The sequence below is a fragment of the Rana temporaria genome, chromosome 5 (genome assembly GCF_905171775.1).
Source record: "Rana temporaria chromosome 5, aRanTem1.1, whole genome shotgun sequence".
Classification (NCBI taxonomy): Eukaryota; Metazoa; Chordata; class Amphibia; order Anura; family Ranidae; genus Rana; species Rana temporaria.
The window spans coordinates 146,996,164-147,014,706 of NC_053493.1; the positions used below are offsets into that span (position 1 = coordinate 146,996,164).

The following is an 18,543-nucleotide window of genomic DNA, read 5'->3' on the forward strand; positions in this document are numbered from 1 at the left end:
GTTACTATGCGCTGGGGTTACACAACAGCTGTCATTTGCATTTGAATAGCTGTGTGTTTCCCCGCCGCGCCGTCATGTATAGCCCCTCCCCCTTGCCCAGAAACTTTGATAGACCGGTCACCCGTCGTATCAAAGTGCCCGGGCAAGGGGGAGGGGCTATACATGATGGCGCGGCGGGGAAACCCACAGCTATTCAAATGCAAATGACAGCTGTTGTGTTCCCCCAGCGCATAGTACTAGATGTCGGCAGCGGCGGGGGGAGGGGGGGGGATTGACTTTGCTTTGTCTAAGGCGGCAGCTGCTCCGCTCTCCGCCCCCTCTCCACCCGCACTCCACCCCCTCTCCACCCGCACTCGAAAAAAATAAAAAGTATTCTATCAGGCATCGGGAGTATTTGCGCGAGTACAAGTACTCGTGCAAATACTCGGTATCGGGACAACCCTAATGGCGGCGATCAGCGACTTATAGCGGGACTGCAACATTGCGACGGACAGATCGGACACTTGTGACACTTTTTTTGAGGGGAACAGTGACACTAATACAGTGATCAGTGCTAAAAATATACACTGTCACTGTACTAATGACACTGGCAGGGAGGGGGTTAACATAAGGGGAGATTAAAGTATGCTACTGTCCCGAATGATCGGTGGGACAGAAGTGGGGGGGGTGATCCGCTGATTGGCCCCTGCTGTGTCCAATCACATCGGGTTGCCAACGGGGTGTGCCTCAGACCCAGAAGTGCAAGATCACGTACAGGTACGTGATTCTGCACAGGAGAGCCGCCTTTCTGCCATGTATGTATGTATGCATGTATGTGATTTATTTATATATTATGTATGTATGTGTAATATATATATATATAAAAAATAATATTATAGTATATGGTTGGCAAGCAGTTAATCTGTCTCCGGGCCAATATTTTTGGAGTGGAGATTATGATGTCACTGCCCCACCTCTTCACCCTGTCTACTCAGAGAACACATTGGAGTTTATTTACTAAAGTTAAATCCACTTTGCACTGCAAGGGCACTTGGAAGTGCAGTCGCTGTAGATCCGAGGGGGACATGCAAGGAAAAAAAAAAAAAAACACAGCATTTTTGCTTGTACATGATTGGATGATAAAATTGGCAGAGCTTCCCCTCAGATATACAGCGACTGCACTTTCAAGTGCACTTGCAGTGCAGAGTGGATTTACCTTTGATACAATGAGGTTTATTTACTAAATAAGAGATACAAGGCTTTCTTTAAATGGCACCTGTTTGACGTGAGCAACCCACTGTGGTTACTATACAGAATTGCAGCCACTCAGGACTGAATCTAGAAGACTGCTTCTATCACTTTACTAGTGGTGACTACTACAGTGATTTGCAGATTACACGGGGATGGGTCAGATATGAGTGATGCATACTTACTTGGGATCAATATAACTATGTAAAAAATCATATCCAAACTTCAGCATTCACTTCTGTTCACTGTTAAATAAGTGAAAAAAATGCCCATTGTGTCAAACATTCTTGGAATCTTTGACTACAGAATAAATAGTGTGTATGTTGTTGTCGATAATTAAATAGGCAGAGGGTAGGACAACTGGACAGGGTTAACACCACTCCGTTCGGGACGGGGCTCTCTCTCTCTCTCTCTCTCTCTCTCTCTCTCTCCTCCCCCCCCCCCCCTTGTACATGTAAACTCGCCCACTTCAAAATAAATCGCACCCCTCATTCTGCAGCCAGCAAGCCATACATTATAAATTAAAACCAATGCCGCATGTTAGGGACCACCATGTCTGTCCCACCAGTGCAGAGCGGGGATTATTATCAGAAATCACTTGTATGACACAGCGGGGATCTCCCGCTGTGTCAGGTATTGTATATGAGAACACGATCTCTGATGTCCTGCCTCCCATACCGGCGGGAGACAGAACATCAGCAAACGTGTTCTTGTATACAATACCTGACACAGCGGGAGATCCCCGCTGTGTCATACAAGTGATTTCTGATAATAATCCCTGCTCTGCACGGGTTGCGGTGCGGCAGGGATAGAGTGGAGGTGGAATGGGGGCTGATTGCTGGCAGGAGCAGAGGACACCTCCTCCATGGGAGGCACAGACCGGGGGCTGTGAGACCCCCTCCGCCCACTACATGTATGCTTCCTCTTTGTTAGAACTACAAGGGGGCATATCAGACCGCTGGCTGAGGTTACGGGAGGACAAGCAGGAAGCGACCAGGCAATAAAGTTTTTTTCAGAAAGTTCAGCAGCCTATTGCAGAGGAACTACAGAGCTTAGAAGAACATGGGTGACATACTTGGTGAAGGTACGAGATCGGCAACAAGGACATGGGGGGGAAAAAAATGTTTTCCCGGAGTTCGGCTTTAACCTTTTAAAACCATATAGTGCAGTTCATTTAGTGGTTCTCAACAATATGATCCAGATGACAGGTGCTAGTGCTTGCATTAATTGACTCCACAGCAATAGGATCCAAATGTGCTGGTGCTTGTGTTGCAACAATGCAATGCAAATGCTTAAACTAGCCATACACAGCTCAAATGTCAGGCAATTCCCACGGCAATGGACAAAATTTAAACCATGGGTGGCCCTGTAGGTACCATGTGGCTCATCAAAAGTCAGGTTTACAAATTGACGGAACTGGATGGGTGGAAAATTGTCAGCCAGTGATTGCATCCTATCTGCATCTCCCACTGTATTTGGCCAGTCACTGGTACTATAGCCGTCTGATTAAAATAGTAGGCACCGAAGATTCCTCCCCTCCATCCATGCTGTTTAGTGGATTTATTCCCCAGTCAGCAGGTTGATTGAGAGAAATCCACATGTGTATGGCTAGACTTGCCCATAAGCAACTCGTATTGTTTGATCTTGTTTAAGTACGCTGATGCAGAGTGAGGTTGATGCAGGTCTGCTTCATCATCAGTGCCTTCTTTCCCCTCAGCATGGGCTGAGATGGAGGTTAAAAGAATTGATGGTTAGAAGAAATTTCAGATGAAAGTTCTATTCATAAACATACATGTTGTTGTTTTTTTTTTTTTTTGTTTTTTTTTTTTACCGCCCTGGTCATGGGGAAATTTATTTTTGAATGATTACTACTTGGTAGCTTCAGCACTTTGAGACACTGAACTAGAACAAATCTGCAAATAAGGTTTTGACCTTTTGCATGCTTAGTCTATGTTATTAAATTAAGCCAGAGACAGCCAGGCAAATCATTTTCAGGCCAAGTTCTCCAATAGCAGCCTCCATATTCTATGTACATCATCATTATTATTTCTAGTAATTATGCTAAGTGATATTAAAATATTTTTGGGGGGGGTAAAATAAGGTCATACTTACTTGCCCTGTACAACGATATTGTATTGCACGGAAAGATAAAATGAAAGCTAAAATAAAGAAAGACGGAGAATGCATTATTGTAAAAAAATTTTAGACTTTCAGTGTGTTGTAGGGCTTGTTTCTAATGCAACCTTTAAATTTCAACGTGTAGGCACCAAGCTGGATGGTTTCCTTTTAGACAAGAAGAAGGCCAGCCACAAGTAAGAGACAATGCAGCAGATGTGAATCAAGATAGAGTGAACAACAATGAGCTTTTGGAAATGGTGAGTTGTTGTGGAAATTGTATGCATAATGTGCCAAAGGCTTCTACTGATCCCAATGACCCCTAAAGCTGGGTATACACGTACTGAAAGTCAGCCGGTTCAGTAGAAACCGGATGACATTTGGTATGTGTGTAATGTTGTGTGTCTGTTCAAAAGAAGCCAATGTAACGATTCGCTTCTGTAGAACGGTCATGCTGGAAAACAAGCATTTGATCAGCGCTTGCAGCCAATGTCTGCGGCGCTAATTTCTGTATTCGTATACAATATCCCTGTCGGATACAATAACGAAGCAGAAGAGATCCCTGCATATGCATCATTTGTGTTAATGCATTGGTGTTTTTTTTTTTCGTTTAACCACTTAACCCCCGGACCATATTGCTGCCAAAAGACCAGAGGACTTTTTGCGATTCGTGACTGCGCCGTTTTAACTGACAATTGCACGGTCGTGCGACGTGGCTCCCAAACAAAATTGGCGTCCTTTTTTCCACACAAATAGAGCTTTCTTTTGGTGGTATTTGATCACCTCTGCGGTTTTTATTTTTTGCGCTATAAACAAAAATAGAGCGACAATTTTGAAAAAAATGAATATTTTTTACTTTTTGCCATAATACATATCCCCCAAAAATATATAAAACAAAGTTTTTTTTCCTCAGTTTAGGACGATACGTTTTCTTCTACATATTTTTCGTAAAAAAAACATCGCAATAAGCGTTTATTGATTGGTTTGCGCAAAAGTTATAGCGTTTACAAAATAGGGGGTATTTTTATGGCGTTTTTATTAATATATTTTTTTTACTAGTAATGGCGGCGATCAGCGTTTTTTTTTTTTTTTTTCGGTACTGCGACATTATGGCGGACACTTCGGACACTTTTGACACATTTTTGGGACCATTGGCATTTTTATAGCGATCAGTGCTATAAAAATGCATTGGATTACTATAAAAATGCCACTGGCAGTGAAGGGGTGGCCTCACTAAGGGAAACGCTGATCCTCTCTTCATACATTGTATGAACAGAAGATCAGCATTCCCCCCCCCCCTGACAGGACCGGGAGCTGTGTGTTTACACACACAGCTCTCGGTCCCCGCTCTGTAACGAGCAATCGCGGGTGCCCGGCGGCGATCGAGCCCGCCGGGCACACCCACGGGAGTCGGGGGCGAGCGGGGGGCGAGCGGGCGCGCCTCCGGTGGCGCGCACGCGCCCCTAGTGGCGGCTCAAAGAGCAGACGTTATACTACGTGCTCTCGCCCAGGAGAGCCGACCTGCCGCCGTAGACGGTGCGCGGTCGGCTAGTAGTTAACCTTTTGGTTGAGAAATAAAAAACTCAACGCGTATACCCTGCTTAAGAAGTTATATTCTTATTGATTTAATAGTTTAGTCCACCTAAAATTGGTATTGGAATTTTGTTTGACAGCCAATGAGTTGTATAAAACTCCAGCTCCTTATAATTCTGCTGCTCTACAGTGCTAAATCGTTTAGGCCCACTTCACACTTGTGAAGTCTGCGTCCATGGCTGATCACCCACAGGTAATCGCAGCTTGACAAAACCCAGCTCAGTTCCCAGCGGATAATCACAGCCTGCCCCATTCGCAAGTGTGAATGGGGCCTAAGCCAACCCTAGACTTTACTAATACTTCAATAACAAAAACTTTAATAGCATCAAATCCTAGTAACTATAGTAACCCTAATTGTAAATAACTATAACCCTAATATTAAAGTGTATGTAAAGCTGAGGGTTTTTAGTACAGGACTTGTATTCTTAGGCAATGGGTGACTTTGCACTAGTAAAAAATATGCTACGGTCACTTCCAAAGCACACAATATAACCCTGCCCATTCTATGTTAATAAATTTCTTGCTAGAGTTTCCAGATTGGTTCCCCTTGGTTTGTACATGTGGGGCCAGCCTGTAATGTTTGCTTTGAGCGCTGGTATTAGGCACTCACCTTGGCAGGTAGTACAACTCATGTATTTAACCTCAGGGTTCTATACAGGTCCAGGGTTGTGGTCCATTTCCATGGTTCCCAGACCCTAAAGACCCGATGGGTAAAGCCTGAAACTCTAATAGGTCCAGCCTCATGGATAAGGCAAGCCAAAGGTATCCTTGTGTATTTACACTGGTTCCTGGGTTTTACCAACACAATCTACAGCTTGGAGCATATTATTCACAGGCAGAAGATTTGTGTGGTGTTCACTTTAAGCACTGATTGTGCACTTTGAGAACTGGACCAATCCTGAAAGGGTGTTTACTTCTTCAAAGATTTTTTGCTGAGAGGACTTTAAAAGCAAACAGGCTTTTCCAGTAGTGAATCCTGATATTTTAGTCCTCGGTCCTGCCCCTTAACAGCACAGATCAACCCCAGCTCCTGCACTCTCAGACCTCAGATCAACCCCAATTCCTGTACCTTCACACCTCAGGTCACCCCAATTCCTGTACCTTCACACCTCAGGTCACCCCAATTCCTGTACCTTCACACCTCAGGTCACCCCAATTCCTGTACCTTCACACCTCAGGTCACCCCAATTCCTGTACCTTCACACCTCAGGTCACCCCAATTCCTGTACCTTCACACCTCAGGTCACCCCAATTCCTGCACCTTCACACTACAAATAAGCCCAATTTCACATCTCAGATCACCCCAGTTATTGCACATTCACACCCCAGATCAGCTGCAATTCCTGTTCCTTCAGTCCATTTCCCGAACCTACAGACATCAGATTAGGCCCCAGTTCCTGAATCTCCGCAGATCGTCCTAATTCTTTCACCATCACACCTCAGATCACCCCCGATTCCTGCACCATCACACCTCAGATCACCCTACTTCCTGAACCTTTATACATACGATCACCCCATTTCCTGCACCGTCACACCTCAGATGATTCCTTGTTCTTGCACCTTCATGCCTCGGATCAGCACCAATGCGATCAAGCTCAAACTTCGCAACTTTGGAAAGGGGGGGGGGAGGAATTATACCTGCTGCAGGATTTAAACAAGAGGAGGAAGGGTCCAGGTGTTCTTCTGCAAACTGATGTCCTTAGCTACTGACTGGAAATGGCTTTCAGTAACTTTTATTGCACCCCCTGTACATCTTTTCCACCACTGTACCCTCCTGCTCATTTACCCTACCACTGTACCCCCAACTGTTGTTCTATCACTGTACCCAACATGCACATCTGTTCCATTACTGTACTGTACTCCTTTCACGCAATAAAAACCTGACGGGGTGTTCTAATCGCCTTCCATGCTATCCATGACTAAAAAATCTTTGCCTTTGATTGTACTTTACCCATTCCTATTTTATCCAAAACTAACAAAAACAACAGTACCCTTAAATTGCTCTGGTACTGAAAACTGCACGTGCCAAAAAATCCTGACGCTAAGTACTTGTAATCGGAATTTTAATTGTAATTTTGTGTATGTAGTATTTTCTTTATTTTATACTAAATCCCTTTTCTGTTCTTTTATTCAGGAGCGTCGTATGGATGAAGGAGTTCAGGAGGAAGGAGCAGATGATGTGGCAGAAGAGGCTGCTGCTGCTGCAGCTCCTCGTCCAGGAATTGTGGCATCAGCTTGGTCATTTATAACCACGTTTTTCACCTCTCTTATACCTGAGGGACCCCCACAAGTAAACTAGACCTGAGACTGCTAACTGCAGGTTCTTGCAGGAAACCAATATTTCAAAATACACTTGTGCAATCTCAATTTATGTCCTATTTTTGAATTTTTTAAAGCAGTATCTATTGCTTGACTCCCTCAGTATTAATATTTTAAGCACAAACATACATTTTTCTTTACTCATTTTTTGTAGTCCTCTTCTCTTTGTCAAAGAGAAATAAAGGTACATGTCTTCCATTTAGTTTTGAATGAACAGAAAGTTTCTGGAATGATACTACTAGGTGGTGATTTTTTTTTTTCTATTGAAGCTTAACCATCCTAAATCTTAATACATTTCTTTTGAATATTGTTTCTATGAATGAAGAAAACAAGTACACATTTAGTATAATGCATTGAAAGTTGTGGTGCATGCAAAGGCAAAAGAGAGCCATGCAAAGTAAGCTTTGGATGATATGATCATTCTGAACTTGTATGTAGAAATCAATAACTCCCCACATGGTTTGACAGCTATATAGATACAGTCATTTTATTTCCGTTTTTAGAAGATGGTAGAAAACTGGAAAGGCAATTTACTTATTACCACTTCTTATTCAAGTGAATATTTAGTTTTTTTACTCCTTTTTTTTTTTTTCCATAATGACATTTCTTTTGAAAGATTTTGAATGTGTCCTTGCCTGTGTGCATGGGTATTACATTCTAGTTATCGTGATAAATCTAATAAATCACAAGGTCTATAATCTAAAGCGCCTGTGTTGATGGGCTTTTGTCCACTTAAGAAATGCTTCATCTCAAATGAATAGGAATGAAAAATAATTTTGAGGACATCATGTGCGCACGTCGTGAGTTCTGAAGGTTCTCAGAAGCATCTTAAACCGATGTCCAAAGCAAGCTGCATTTGCTCATCGGCGTAAACCCAAAGCCTTTAGACACAGGCTAAAATAATCGTCAGTGGGGACAACTATTTTCTGAGGACAAGACTTTCTCAGATACTCATTATAAATGAGGAATTAAATTGAATTTTAGCCCCCCCCCCCCCTTAGTTTCAGGCTAATACAGGGCTTGCATTATCAAAATAATAATAATATATATATATATACAGATCAGTTGTTGGACTTACCTGCCTTACAGCACCCCTGACGCTGTACCCTAACACCCTAGACACTCCATCTGCCAGTTAGCACCCCCTGCCAGGCAGCACACCTACAACTGAAACATATATAAAGGGATGGAGAGCGCACAGCTGCCCAAGTGTAATACAGTTTTTTAATGATTAAAAATCTAAATCAGAAGTAGAAAGTTGCACTCACAAACATAGGAATCATTTTTGCATGTACATCAAGAGATTTGCCTCCTCCCCTGGCCTGTGTGTCTGGATTGGCTCCAAAAACCCAATGAGTGATGCAGGATGTTAATCCGAGCCTAACCTCCACGTCCCGCCAATCGGTGCAAGGAGCTGTGCACACACCCAGGCCAGCCGGCGCTGTGTAGCATGTCTGCGGACCAGTTGGCCGCGACTTTTGAAACATGTAGTCTCAACCGTCCGCTTGTCAGAGGAGACGCTTCACTCACATCATTCCCCTCTTCGGCTTGCGAGTGACGTCACGCATTGCCGGCTGGTCCTTGCTCGTGCACAGCTCCTTGCACCGTTTGGCAGGATGTGGAGGTTAGGCTTGGATTAACATCCTGCATCGCCCATCAGGTTTTTGGAGCCAATCCAGCCTCACAGGCCGGGAAAGGAGGCAAATCTCTTGATGTGCATGCAAAAATTATTCCTATGTTTGTGAGTGCAACTTTCTACTTCTGATTTCGATTTTTAATCGTTAAAAACAGTATTACACTAGGGCAGCTTTGCGCTCTCCTTACCTTTTTTTATATGTTTCAGTTGTAGGTGTGCTGCTTGGCAGGGGGTGCTAACTGGCAGATGGAGTGTCTAGGGTGTTGGGGTACAGCATCAGGGGTGCTGTAAGGCAGGTAAGTGTAGAGTCAGGGTTGCAGGAAGGTTCATTGGTGGGGGTGCTGGGTGACAAGAAAAAGCAATGTTGGTGTGCAACATGCCAGAGTTACTAGGTTCTTCATTGGCCTGAATGTAATAGCTGTTTACTTGTAAGCCTACAGAGAATCTTCTTTGCCTGAGCGACACCTATCTAAGGGTAAGTGCAGGGGGGTTGAGGTAGCATGGGGCGGTGGTCGTTATGATTAAGTTATTAAAGTATAATTAGTCTTTAGGCCTCATTTTGACCTATGTGTTGCATTATGTGCATTTACTACAAAACTAAAACAAGGTACCCTGTTCTTTTCAGTGCTTTTTATTTACAATGGCACCCCAGTGCATAGTAGGTGCCATCGGACTTGTGATGTAGTTCAGTAGTGCACTGCCTTACAAAAAAAAGTGCAGTGTTTTTTTTTTTGTTTTTTTTTTTATCCATTGCCATGCTTTGTCAGCCCATTCTTTGTATGCAATAGCACACAACAATGGAATTGCATAGTGTCAAGAGGGCCTTACTATTTTGATCTGCACTGCTGGCCATGTGATGTATGGACTATGAGGTTTTAGAAAGGTGGCTTCCTAAAATTGCAGGTAGTATGTACCCTCAATATGTTTTAAGAAGCTTCCAGCTTCTTTAATCTGAGCTGCTATATTTTATATTTGAGATCTTAGCAGATATGTTTTAAAGTAAATTCAGAGTTTAATCTGGGCAGCTTTATTATTGAAAGAATTGTCATGCAGTTTATTAAAAAACACTGATATGTAAAGATTACTGCAGGTTGGAGGAGATCAGCAGCACTGTCACTAAATGCCAAGTCCAATTTAGGAGTAGTGGTGTAGGTTGTGAAGAGAATACAATTCCAAATTTCCCTAAGTTTTTAAGATTCTAATTGAATATACAGAGATCGTCCCCATCATTCAGTAGCCAGTGGTCTTTGCTTTATATATATAATGTACATTGATATGGCAAATATGATGAACAAAATCTTTTACATTAAATGGTGTTCTTGTGAACACAGTAAACAGTGGTCTGTTTGTGCGATGAATGTACATATTAGATAGCCTGTATAAAGCAAACCAGTATAGACATAGTCAAGTTTATTCCATGATGTTTTACAGGTAGGTATGACTGACTATTCCTGGTTTCAAGTATTCTTGAGAATATCTGTGTATTACAACTTTTTAGAGTGTATTTTATTGCTAATTGGTCATTATAGATACATTCTATTTCTTTCAGCTGCTACACACTTCTGGATCTTATAGATATTCATTTAAACTTATGTTTAGGGCATTATGCGCTTAGCAAAGAATGCTCAGAGTGCAGACTTCTTGGGTTCCTGGCATTTATCCCTTGGAGCATAATATACGAAGTGTTCACACAGTGAAGTGCTGTCTAGCCGCTGCAGCTGTCATGCTCTTGAGTTTGACAGGCTGCCTGGGACATCTGTGCCCTACACCATTAGCTAAATGCCCAAGCCCAATGCATCGGGGCTAAACATCAAGTTTGTATGCGGCCTAAAGGTGCATCTTTATAAGTAACACTTGGATCGGACATGGATCTACAGAGCTCGGTATTCCTGTGAATTTTACAACTCTTTGCCTTAGCAAATAAAAAAAAAAAAATTATCATTTAGTAGTTCACCTTTAAAACATGAAACTTTTCTTAGTGTACAAATTTTGTAAAAGAATTCCAAGCAAGGTGTACATTTACATTATACTATTAAATCCATTTAGTGCTGGCCATAGACACCAGTGAATGGGTACACATGTAAGTACTCTCCCACTGCCTAAAAATAAAAAGGATTTGGATACAAAGAAAAATCACCAGATTGCGCGCTCTGAATGTAGTATTACATTTGTTTGTAAGTGAACAGACAATTGACGGCTTACATATTTTAGGAAGAAAACTGCTTGTGATAAATCCTCACAGGCATGATCTCCCTCTCTGGGACCAGTAGGTGGAAGATGCCACAGATGGCTAGGTATGCCTGAGATGTTGGCACTGTAAGCGATGCGTAAACTGTTGGCGCTATATAAATCCTGTATAATAATAATGTTGGAAGCTTCAAACAGCACAGGAGACAGTGAACAATGTTGTCACTGTCGCTAAGAGCGTGGCTATGCATTTTGACATCACCCAGCCTCTTTGTCAAGCCTTAAAATGCATAGCTATGCACGCCTCCCAGTGTGTGACATCATTCTCCTCTGCCTCCCATGCTAGCTGCAGCTTCTGACATCTCAAGCACACCCAGCTGATGGCAGTATCTTCCACTTCCTGGTCGCGATCCTCCATTGCAATCTCTGAGAGGAAGATCATGCTCGGCTCAGGTCGGTTGACAAGCGCGTTTCTTCATGACATATGTGAGTTGCCATTTGTCTGTTTACTTATGACTAAAGGTGCTTTTTACATCCCCAATTCCAAAAAAGTTGGAACACAAAATCTACATAACAGGAAGCAATGATTTGCAAATCTCATAAACCCATATTTTATTCACAATAAAAAAAATAGAACACATGTATTTGTTCAAACTGAGAAAATGTGTAAGAAAAAAAAAATTATGTAATTTTGAAATTTTAAGGCACGCGCGTTTTGAGTGCAACACAGAGAAACACTGCTTTCTAGTGTGAAAATGACACACAGAAAGCTATCAATAAGGAAAAATGCAGATAACTGCACACAACGCGCCATTGTAACTGGTGTTTTCTTAGACAAAGCAAAAGTAAAGTCTACACGGGTGTAACAATTCCCTGTACAGTTATTTTTAAAATTGCCAAAAATAGTATTGCATTTGCTTTGTCATTTTATGTCTCTGTATTAAAATAATTTTATTTTAAAATTATAGTGGATGTCCAAGCAGTAACACAAACTTACCATGTATTACAGATGTTTATAAGTCATTAAATGTATTTTTAAATACACAATAGAAGTACTTGAATCTTGCTCATGATTTGTTTCCTCCTGCACAACAGAGAAGAGGGATAGTCAGTGGCACAAGCTAGCCAGGCTCTAATGCATCACATGCAATGACATCATCATGCTGCTGGAAGAGGTGTATTAGACCATAGCACCAGCCTCAAAAATCTTTTAAAGCCTCCAATCTTTAATAAGCATAAGAAAAGGATGGTGCCACAGTGTCTGCTAAAACATATGTGGCCAGATTCACGTACGGCGTCTCAAAGTTGTGCGGGCGTAGCGTATGTAATTTACGTTACGCCGCCGCAAGTTAGAGAGGCAAGTGCTGTATTCACAAAGCACTTGCGTCCTAAGTTACGGCGGCGTAGTGTAAATGTGCCGCCGTAAGCGCGCCTAATTCAAATTGTGAAGAGGTGGGAGTGTTTTACGTAAATAAAGCATGACCCCACGTAAATGACATTTTGAACGAATGGCGCATGCGCCGTCCGCGGTAGTATCCCAGTGTGCATGCTCCAAATCACTTCGCAAATAGTCAATGCTTTCGACGTGAACGTAACCTACGCCCAGCCCTATTCTGAATCGACTTACGCAAACGACGTGAAATTCGACGGCGGTTCCGACGTCCATACTTAACATTGGCTGCGCCATCTTTTTGGTGGTTTATCTTTATGCCTGAAAACGCCTTACGTAAACGGCGTATCTTTACTGCGACGGGCGAGCGTACGTTCGTGAATAGGCGTATCTCGCTGATTTACATATTCTAGCCGTAAATCAGCGTACACGCCCCTAGCGACCAGCGTAAATAGACAGCTAAGATACAACGGCGTAGGAAGACTTACGCCGCTCGTATCTTGGCAATATTTAAGCGTATCTCAGTTTGAGCATACGCTTAAATGTAGGACGACGCGGAGTCAGAGTTACGACGGTGTTTCTACTGATACACCGGCGTAACTATACCTGAATCTGGCTAATGGTCTTTTACTATTAAGAGTGACAAACCGCTTTAAGGAATCCAACGTGTTTCGGCCCTCGGGCCTTAATCATGGCTGCTATTTCTTTACTGTCCAGTCAACTAGCTGGAGGTAGATTGGTGACTAAATTGTGTATCTTATCTGCAGTAGAGAAATGTGAGGTCACCAGCCTTGCTATGCTGTCCACTGAGGTGCCTGAAATGTAAGACTGGTTGAACAAGGTTAAAGATCTTCTCACACACACATGTATCCCTATTGTGTTCTTAGCTGTTTACCTGGTGTTTAGTTTTAAAATTGTGGAATTGAACTGAAGCAAACTCAAATGGGAGCACTTTTGTTAAACCAGACCCTTATATGCACTCGTATTCCAGTATTTCTTATATTGAACTGCATTATTTGCCTGTCATTGCACATTTTAATCAAATAGATTTTATGTTCCAAAATAATTATGAAGATGGCCAGATTATACCTAAAATTCTTTAGAATTATTCAGATACCTAAAATTCTTAAACATTATAATTGTTGTCGCTTACCTGGGGCATGTATGCAGACAGCGAAGCTATAACAGCTGTTTCAGGCTACTGGGGTTAATTTACTAAAAGGCATATAGACTGTTCACTTTACAAGGGAAGTTTCCCCAAAGCTTGGTGAATGTGGTGAAGCTCTGTTGACTGCCAACATCCAATCATCTGCAAGCAAAAATGCTGTTTTTTTTTTTTCTTGCACGTGATTGGGTATTCTTTGAAAAGTGAAACCTCGCCACATTCAATAAGCTCTGGGACAAATTCCCTTGGAGAGTGCACAACCTACTGTATTTGCCTTTTAGTAAATCAACCCCACTGAGTCCGTATTGAAGCTGGAGTGATAGTATGGCAGACAGAAAATTATAAATCAGCAGTGGCAGCTTATGTCTTTCCTTCAACACAGTTTTCTTTCAAAGTAGGACTATTGTAGCTTCAGTAGTAGAGAGGTTAAAACCTGTCAGGTTTTTATTCTTAACAGTTAAAATTGGCCCAATGGTTATTGGTACTTATCCCTATTACCAACTACAGTATATGTAACTTTGAATGCAATCTAAGATCTAAAGGAAAGTATTGTGCAAAAAGAAAGTGGTCCCTGCAAGTTAATGTCATAATGTGCTAGTATGCATTGCTGATTGGTCTTCCTGCTTGGGTTTGCGGGCTCCAGCTGTTTGAATGGCTGAGTCGCCGTGACATCACTTCCAACCATGTGAGAGTGACGGTCGCGGCACAGCTTTCTCAATTGGTAGCTTTCTGTCCTTTAACCACTTAAGGACCGCCTCCTGCATATATACGTCGGCAGAATGGCACGGCTGGGCACATGTACGTACAGGTACGTCCTGTACTAGTACCCAGCCGGGACCCGGTCCGAAGCTCCGGGACCCGCGGACCCGATCGCCGCTGGAGTCCCGCGATCGGTCCCCAGAGCTGAAGAACGGGAGAGTCGTGTGTAAACACGACTTCCCCGTTCTTCACTGTGGCGGCGTCATCGATCGTGTTATCCCTTTTATAGGGGGACACAATCGATGACATCACTCCTACAGTCACACCCCCCTACAGTTGTAAACACACTTCAGGGAACACATAACCCCAACAGCGCCCCCTAGTGGTTAACTCCCAAACTGCAACTGTCATTTTCACAATAACAATGCATTTCAAATGCATTTTTTGTTGTGAAAATGACAATGGTCCCAAAAATGTGTCAAAATTGTTCGATGCGTCCGCCATAATGTTGCAGTCACGAAAAAAATCGATGATCGCCGCCATTAGTAGTAAAAAAAATGCATTAAAACTATCCCCTATTTTGTAAACGCTATAAATTTTGCGCAAACCAACCGATAAACGCTTATTGCGATATTTTTTTTTACCAAAAATAGGTATTAGAATACATATCGGCCTAAACTGAGGAAAATATTTTTTTTTATATATTTTTGGGGGATATTTATTATAGCAAAAAGTAAAAAATATTGCATTTTTTTTCAAAATTGTCGCTCTATTTTTGTTTATAGCGCAAAAAATAAAAACTGCAGAGGTGATCAAATACCACCAAAAAAAAAGCTATGTTTGTGGGGAAAAAAGGACGCCAATTTTGTTTCGGAGCCACGTCGCACGACCGTGCAATTGTCAGTTAAAGCGACGCAGTGCCGAATTGTAAAAACCCCTTGGGTCATTTAGCAGCATATTGGTCCGGTCCTTAAGTGGTTAAAGTGACGGTGAACTGGAAAAGGTTGATAATGCAGAGGAAGTTGTACACAGTAGGTTACATGCTCAATGGACAAAGGCAGGATCAAAAGATTTTTTTTTGCACTTTTTCAACAAGACTTTTTCAATGGTATATTTAACCGATAGGGAGCAAATAATTTGGCTAGGGTTTACATACAATTGTAAATTATTTCTTGTATTTTGTCACTGTATTGTAAAAAGGAACGTTTCTCTTTATCAGTCAACATATTTCCCTTGTGTTGAATTATTTTCTTTTATTATACATAATTGTTACAAATCCGACTAAAATTATTTTTTTTATATTAGGGCATAACTATTGTAAGACCTAATACAATGTACATTAAACGTCTGCTTCCTCTCCCTAATCTAGAGGTTTCCTGGGAATTTTCAGTATTTTGCTTGTTATGGTACAGATTATTTTTGCTTTGTGAAGAAAAACGTATTTTAAGATCTGATGTACATTTTCCTTTTTTTTTTTAATTTGCAGTAATACACATGAGCAATTGGCCTTATACCAACAAATGATTATTCTTCTACAATCTAAGATATAAAATGTAAGAGAATTACAAAACATCTTCAAAGGGTTTTGATTTTTGGTGACTCATAAATGTAACACACGACGGCTTGTATCTTATGCGCACAGTATGTTTTATGTAAATGACCATCTGTAATTAAGCTGTTTTATAATGAAACAAATCTGTTCTCATAAATTGCAGAGTGAAATCTGAATCTCGTATGTGTTGTGTGTTATAGATGGCTAGGTGCCTGTATTTACAAGTAAAGAATGGTATTATCCTTTGTCAATTTAATAAAAGTAACCTGATCTTGTGATAGCAGGCATCTCGCCACACCAGTAAATACAGATCATTAACTTCAAAAAGCTTCTAATAGGATTTGCAAACGCCATTAACTTCTTGGCAGTTTTGGGACTCACGGCAAAGTCGTTTTCAGCAGGCCCCTGCTACATCCCACATTGGAATGTTGGCAGCCAACTGAGTCGTCTTGTTGCATTCTGAGATGTGCGTGTGCTTCTGTTTAACTTAAAGTCCCAAGTGAACCTTATTCGAGTAATGCAGTCAGGCTGTGTATAGAACATGCAATTTCTTTTTAGGAGCACATTTAATATTGATTTATTTTATGCTGTATTTTTTATAGTATTTTAATGCTCCAGCTACTCAACACAGCACACAGTGGCCTGGATCTGTAGCGCCCTGACACGCCCCCATCCCTTCATACTGCTCCAAGCAACAGCGCTCACGGTGTCTGCATAGTTTAAGCATCAACATTATTCTATAGGAAAGTGCTCCTGTGCAATCACAAATACCTCGACTGTATTAAACTCTATTAAATCACATGACCTATCAAGTTGCAGCTACCACTTATAAATGTTCCACACTCTCTTTCTGTCTATTATAAAGCAAAATAGTGCAGCACCACCCCACATCAATTGTATTTTTATATATATATGCACTTTTTTCACTAAGAGAAGATGCCCAGCTCGAGTCACTGTCAGGGGCAGGCAAACCTTAGTAATCCTTTGTTACAGGCCGCTTCCTGTATATGGATTCATTGGGTAGTGTGCAGGTATTCCGTCACTTCCTCGATGCCGCAATGTCTCCTGGGAGCTTTTATCATTGTTCCCAGGAGACATTGCGGAGGTCTGCCGCAAGTTATCGTGGGATTTAGAAAGAACTTGCTTAAAGTTATTTCTAAATCCTGCGATAACTCGCGGGAAGACCTACGCAATGTCTCCTGGGAACAATGACAGTGGATCGAAAAAACAAAACATGCGGTTTAGTAATTATGCATATGAGCGTATCATTTTTTATTTTTTTTGGTGGGGGAGTGGATCTTGGGTGGGAGTTCCCACACTTTTTTCCCCAGGACTTGACCCCTGTGTAACACACACACACACACACACACACACAGAGTAAAACATTGGATTGAGAGCATAATTTGTTCCGGAATCATGCTTGTAATTCAAAGCACTTGTATATCAAAGTGAATTTTTCCATAAGAAATAATGGAAACTCAAATGATTTGTTCCACAGCCATTAATTCACAAGTCCTTCAGTTTATAGGCCATATAAAAAGATTATAGCAATGTGATAAGTTGTGTAGCCATAAAATGTCCATCCACAAATGGCAGCCTCCACCAGGGGATTAGAAGCAAAAATCCAGCAGGAGCTACAGAGTATAAAAGAGAAGAGAGGCACCTCTAAGTGTAGCAATATGGTTACATTTAATGAAGGTACAACATTTATTAACTCGCATGGTTGATGATTAAAACAGGCACATCTAAGTATGCAGGCATCCTGGGTAAAGCTGTCTACATAGACCAGGGGTCTGCAACCTTTAAGACATAAAGAGCCACGTGGACCCGTTTCCGAAGGGAAAAAAACTGGGAGCCGCAAAACCATTGCGACATTTAAAACAAATATAACACTGCATATATTGTTTCTTACCTTAATGCTATATACAGGATCGTGCAGTCAGATTCCACCTCCACATGCCCAGCAAATGCAATACTGTACAATATATCAGATAAGATTCCACCTCCACAGCCCTAGACTAGGCCGCTCTCCCCCGCCCCCCCCCCCCCCCCCCCCCCCAGTCCCAGACACTTCCAATCCACACATGATACCGGTCCTCACTTGCGCTGCCTGCTCTAGTGCTCTTACTGTCTGTGTCACTCGTCGTCTGTGTCTCTCTCTCTCTTCGCAGGGCCACGGTCTTTGATCCGGAGCGGAGCCTCCGTGGGGGATATGTCGGCGGCTGAGCTGAGAGCTCTCGAGTCGTGACAGGCTGAGGTGGGCGGGAGACTCCAGGCGCATGCATGCACCAGCGCCACCTGGGTCGCGAGCACAGACAGGCCAGCTCTGTGGCCAGTCACATGATGCGCCGTGACCGAATCACAGGCCAGCTGAGGCCTGTGGCCACATGACCCCCCTGCCCACCGCACGCCACGCGGTAGATGTAATTGCGGTAACGCCGCCCAAGTAATGGGAACGGCGTTACCGCGAGGGTAAGAGTAATCAGGTAGATTACTCGCTAACCTCAAAAGGTGCCCCGGAGCCGCGGCAAAGGTTCAAAAGAGCCGCGGGTTGCAGACACCTGACATAGACCGTCCTCCTCACTGCTGGCTCTCACCGCTATCAGTCTGCAATTGTGACCGGGAAGACTACTCTGCAGTAGAACGATCTGAAAGTGAGG

The 18,543-nt window shown here is 42.4% G+C and overlaps 1 protein-coding gene across 1 annotated transcript in view; it reads left to right on the forward strand.

Moving 5' to 3' along the window:
* HERPUD2 (HERPUD family member 2) overlaps nucleotides 1–7,958 on the forward strand; it is a 48,847-nt gene extending 40,889 nt beyond the window's left edge. Inside the window, exons 8-9 of the mRNA XM_040353232.1 lie at nucleotides 3,491–3,602; nucleotides 7,070–7,958. Of these exons, the coding sequence (XP_040209166.1) occupies nucleotides 3,491–3,602; nucleotides 7,070–7,234 (277 nt within the window). The 3' untranslated portion in view covers nucleotides 7,235–7,958. The remainder of the gene's footprint in view (nucleotides 1–3,490; nucleotides 3,603–7,069) is intronic.
* The last annotated feature ends 10,585 nt before the right edge of the window (nucleotides 7,959–18,543 follow it).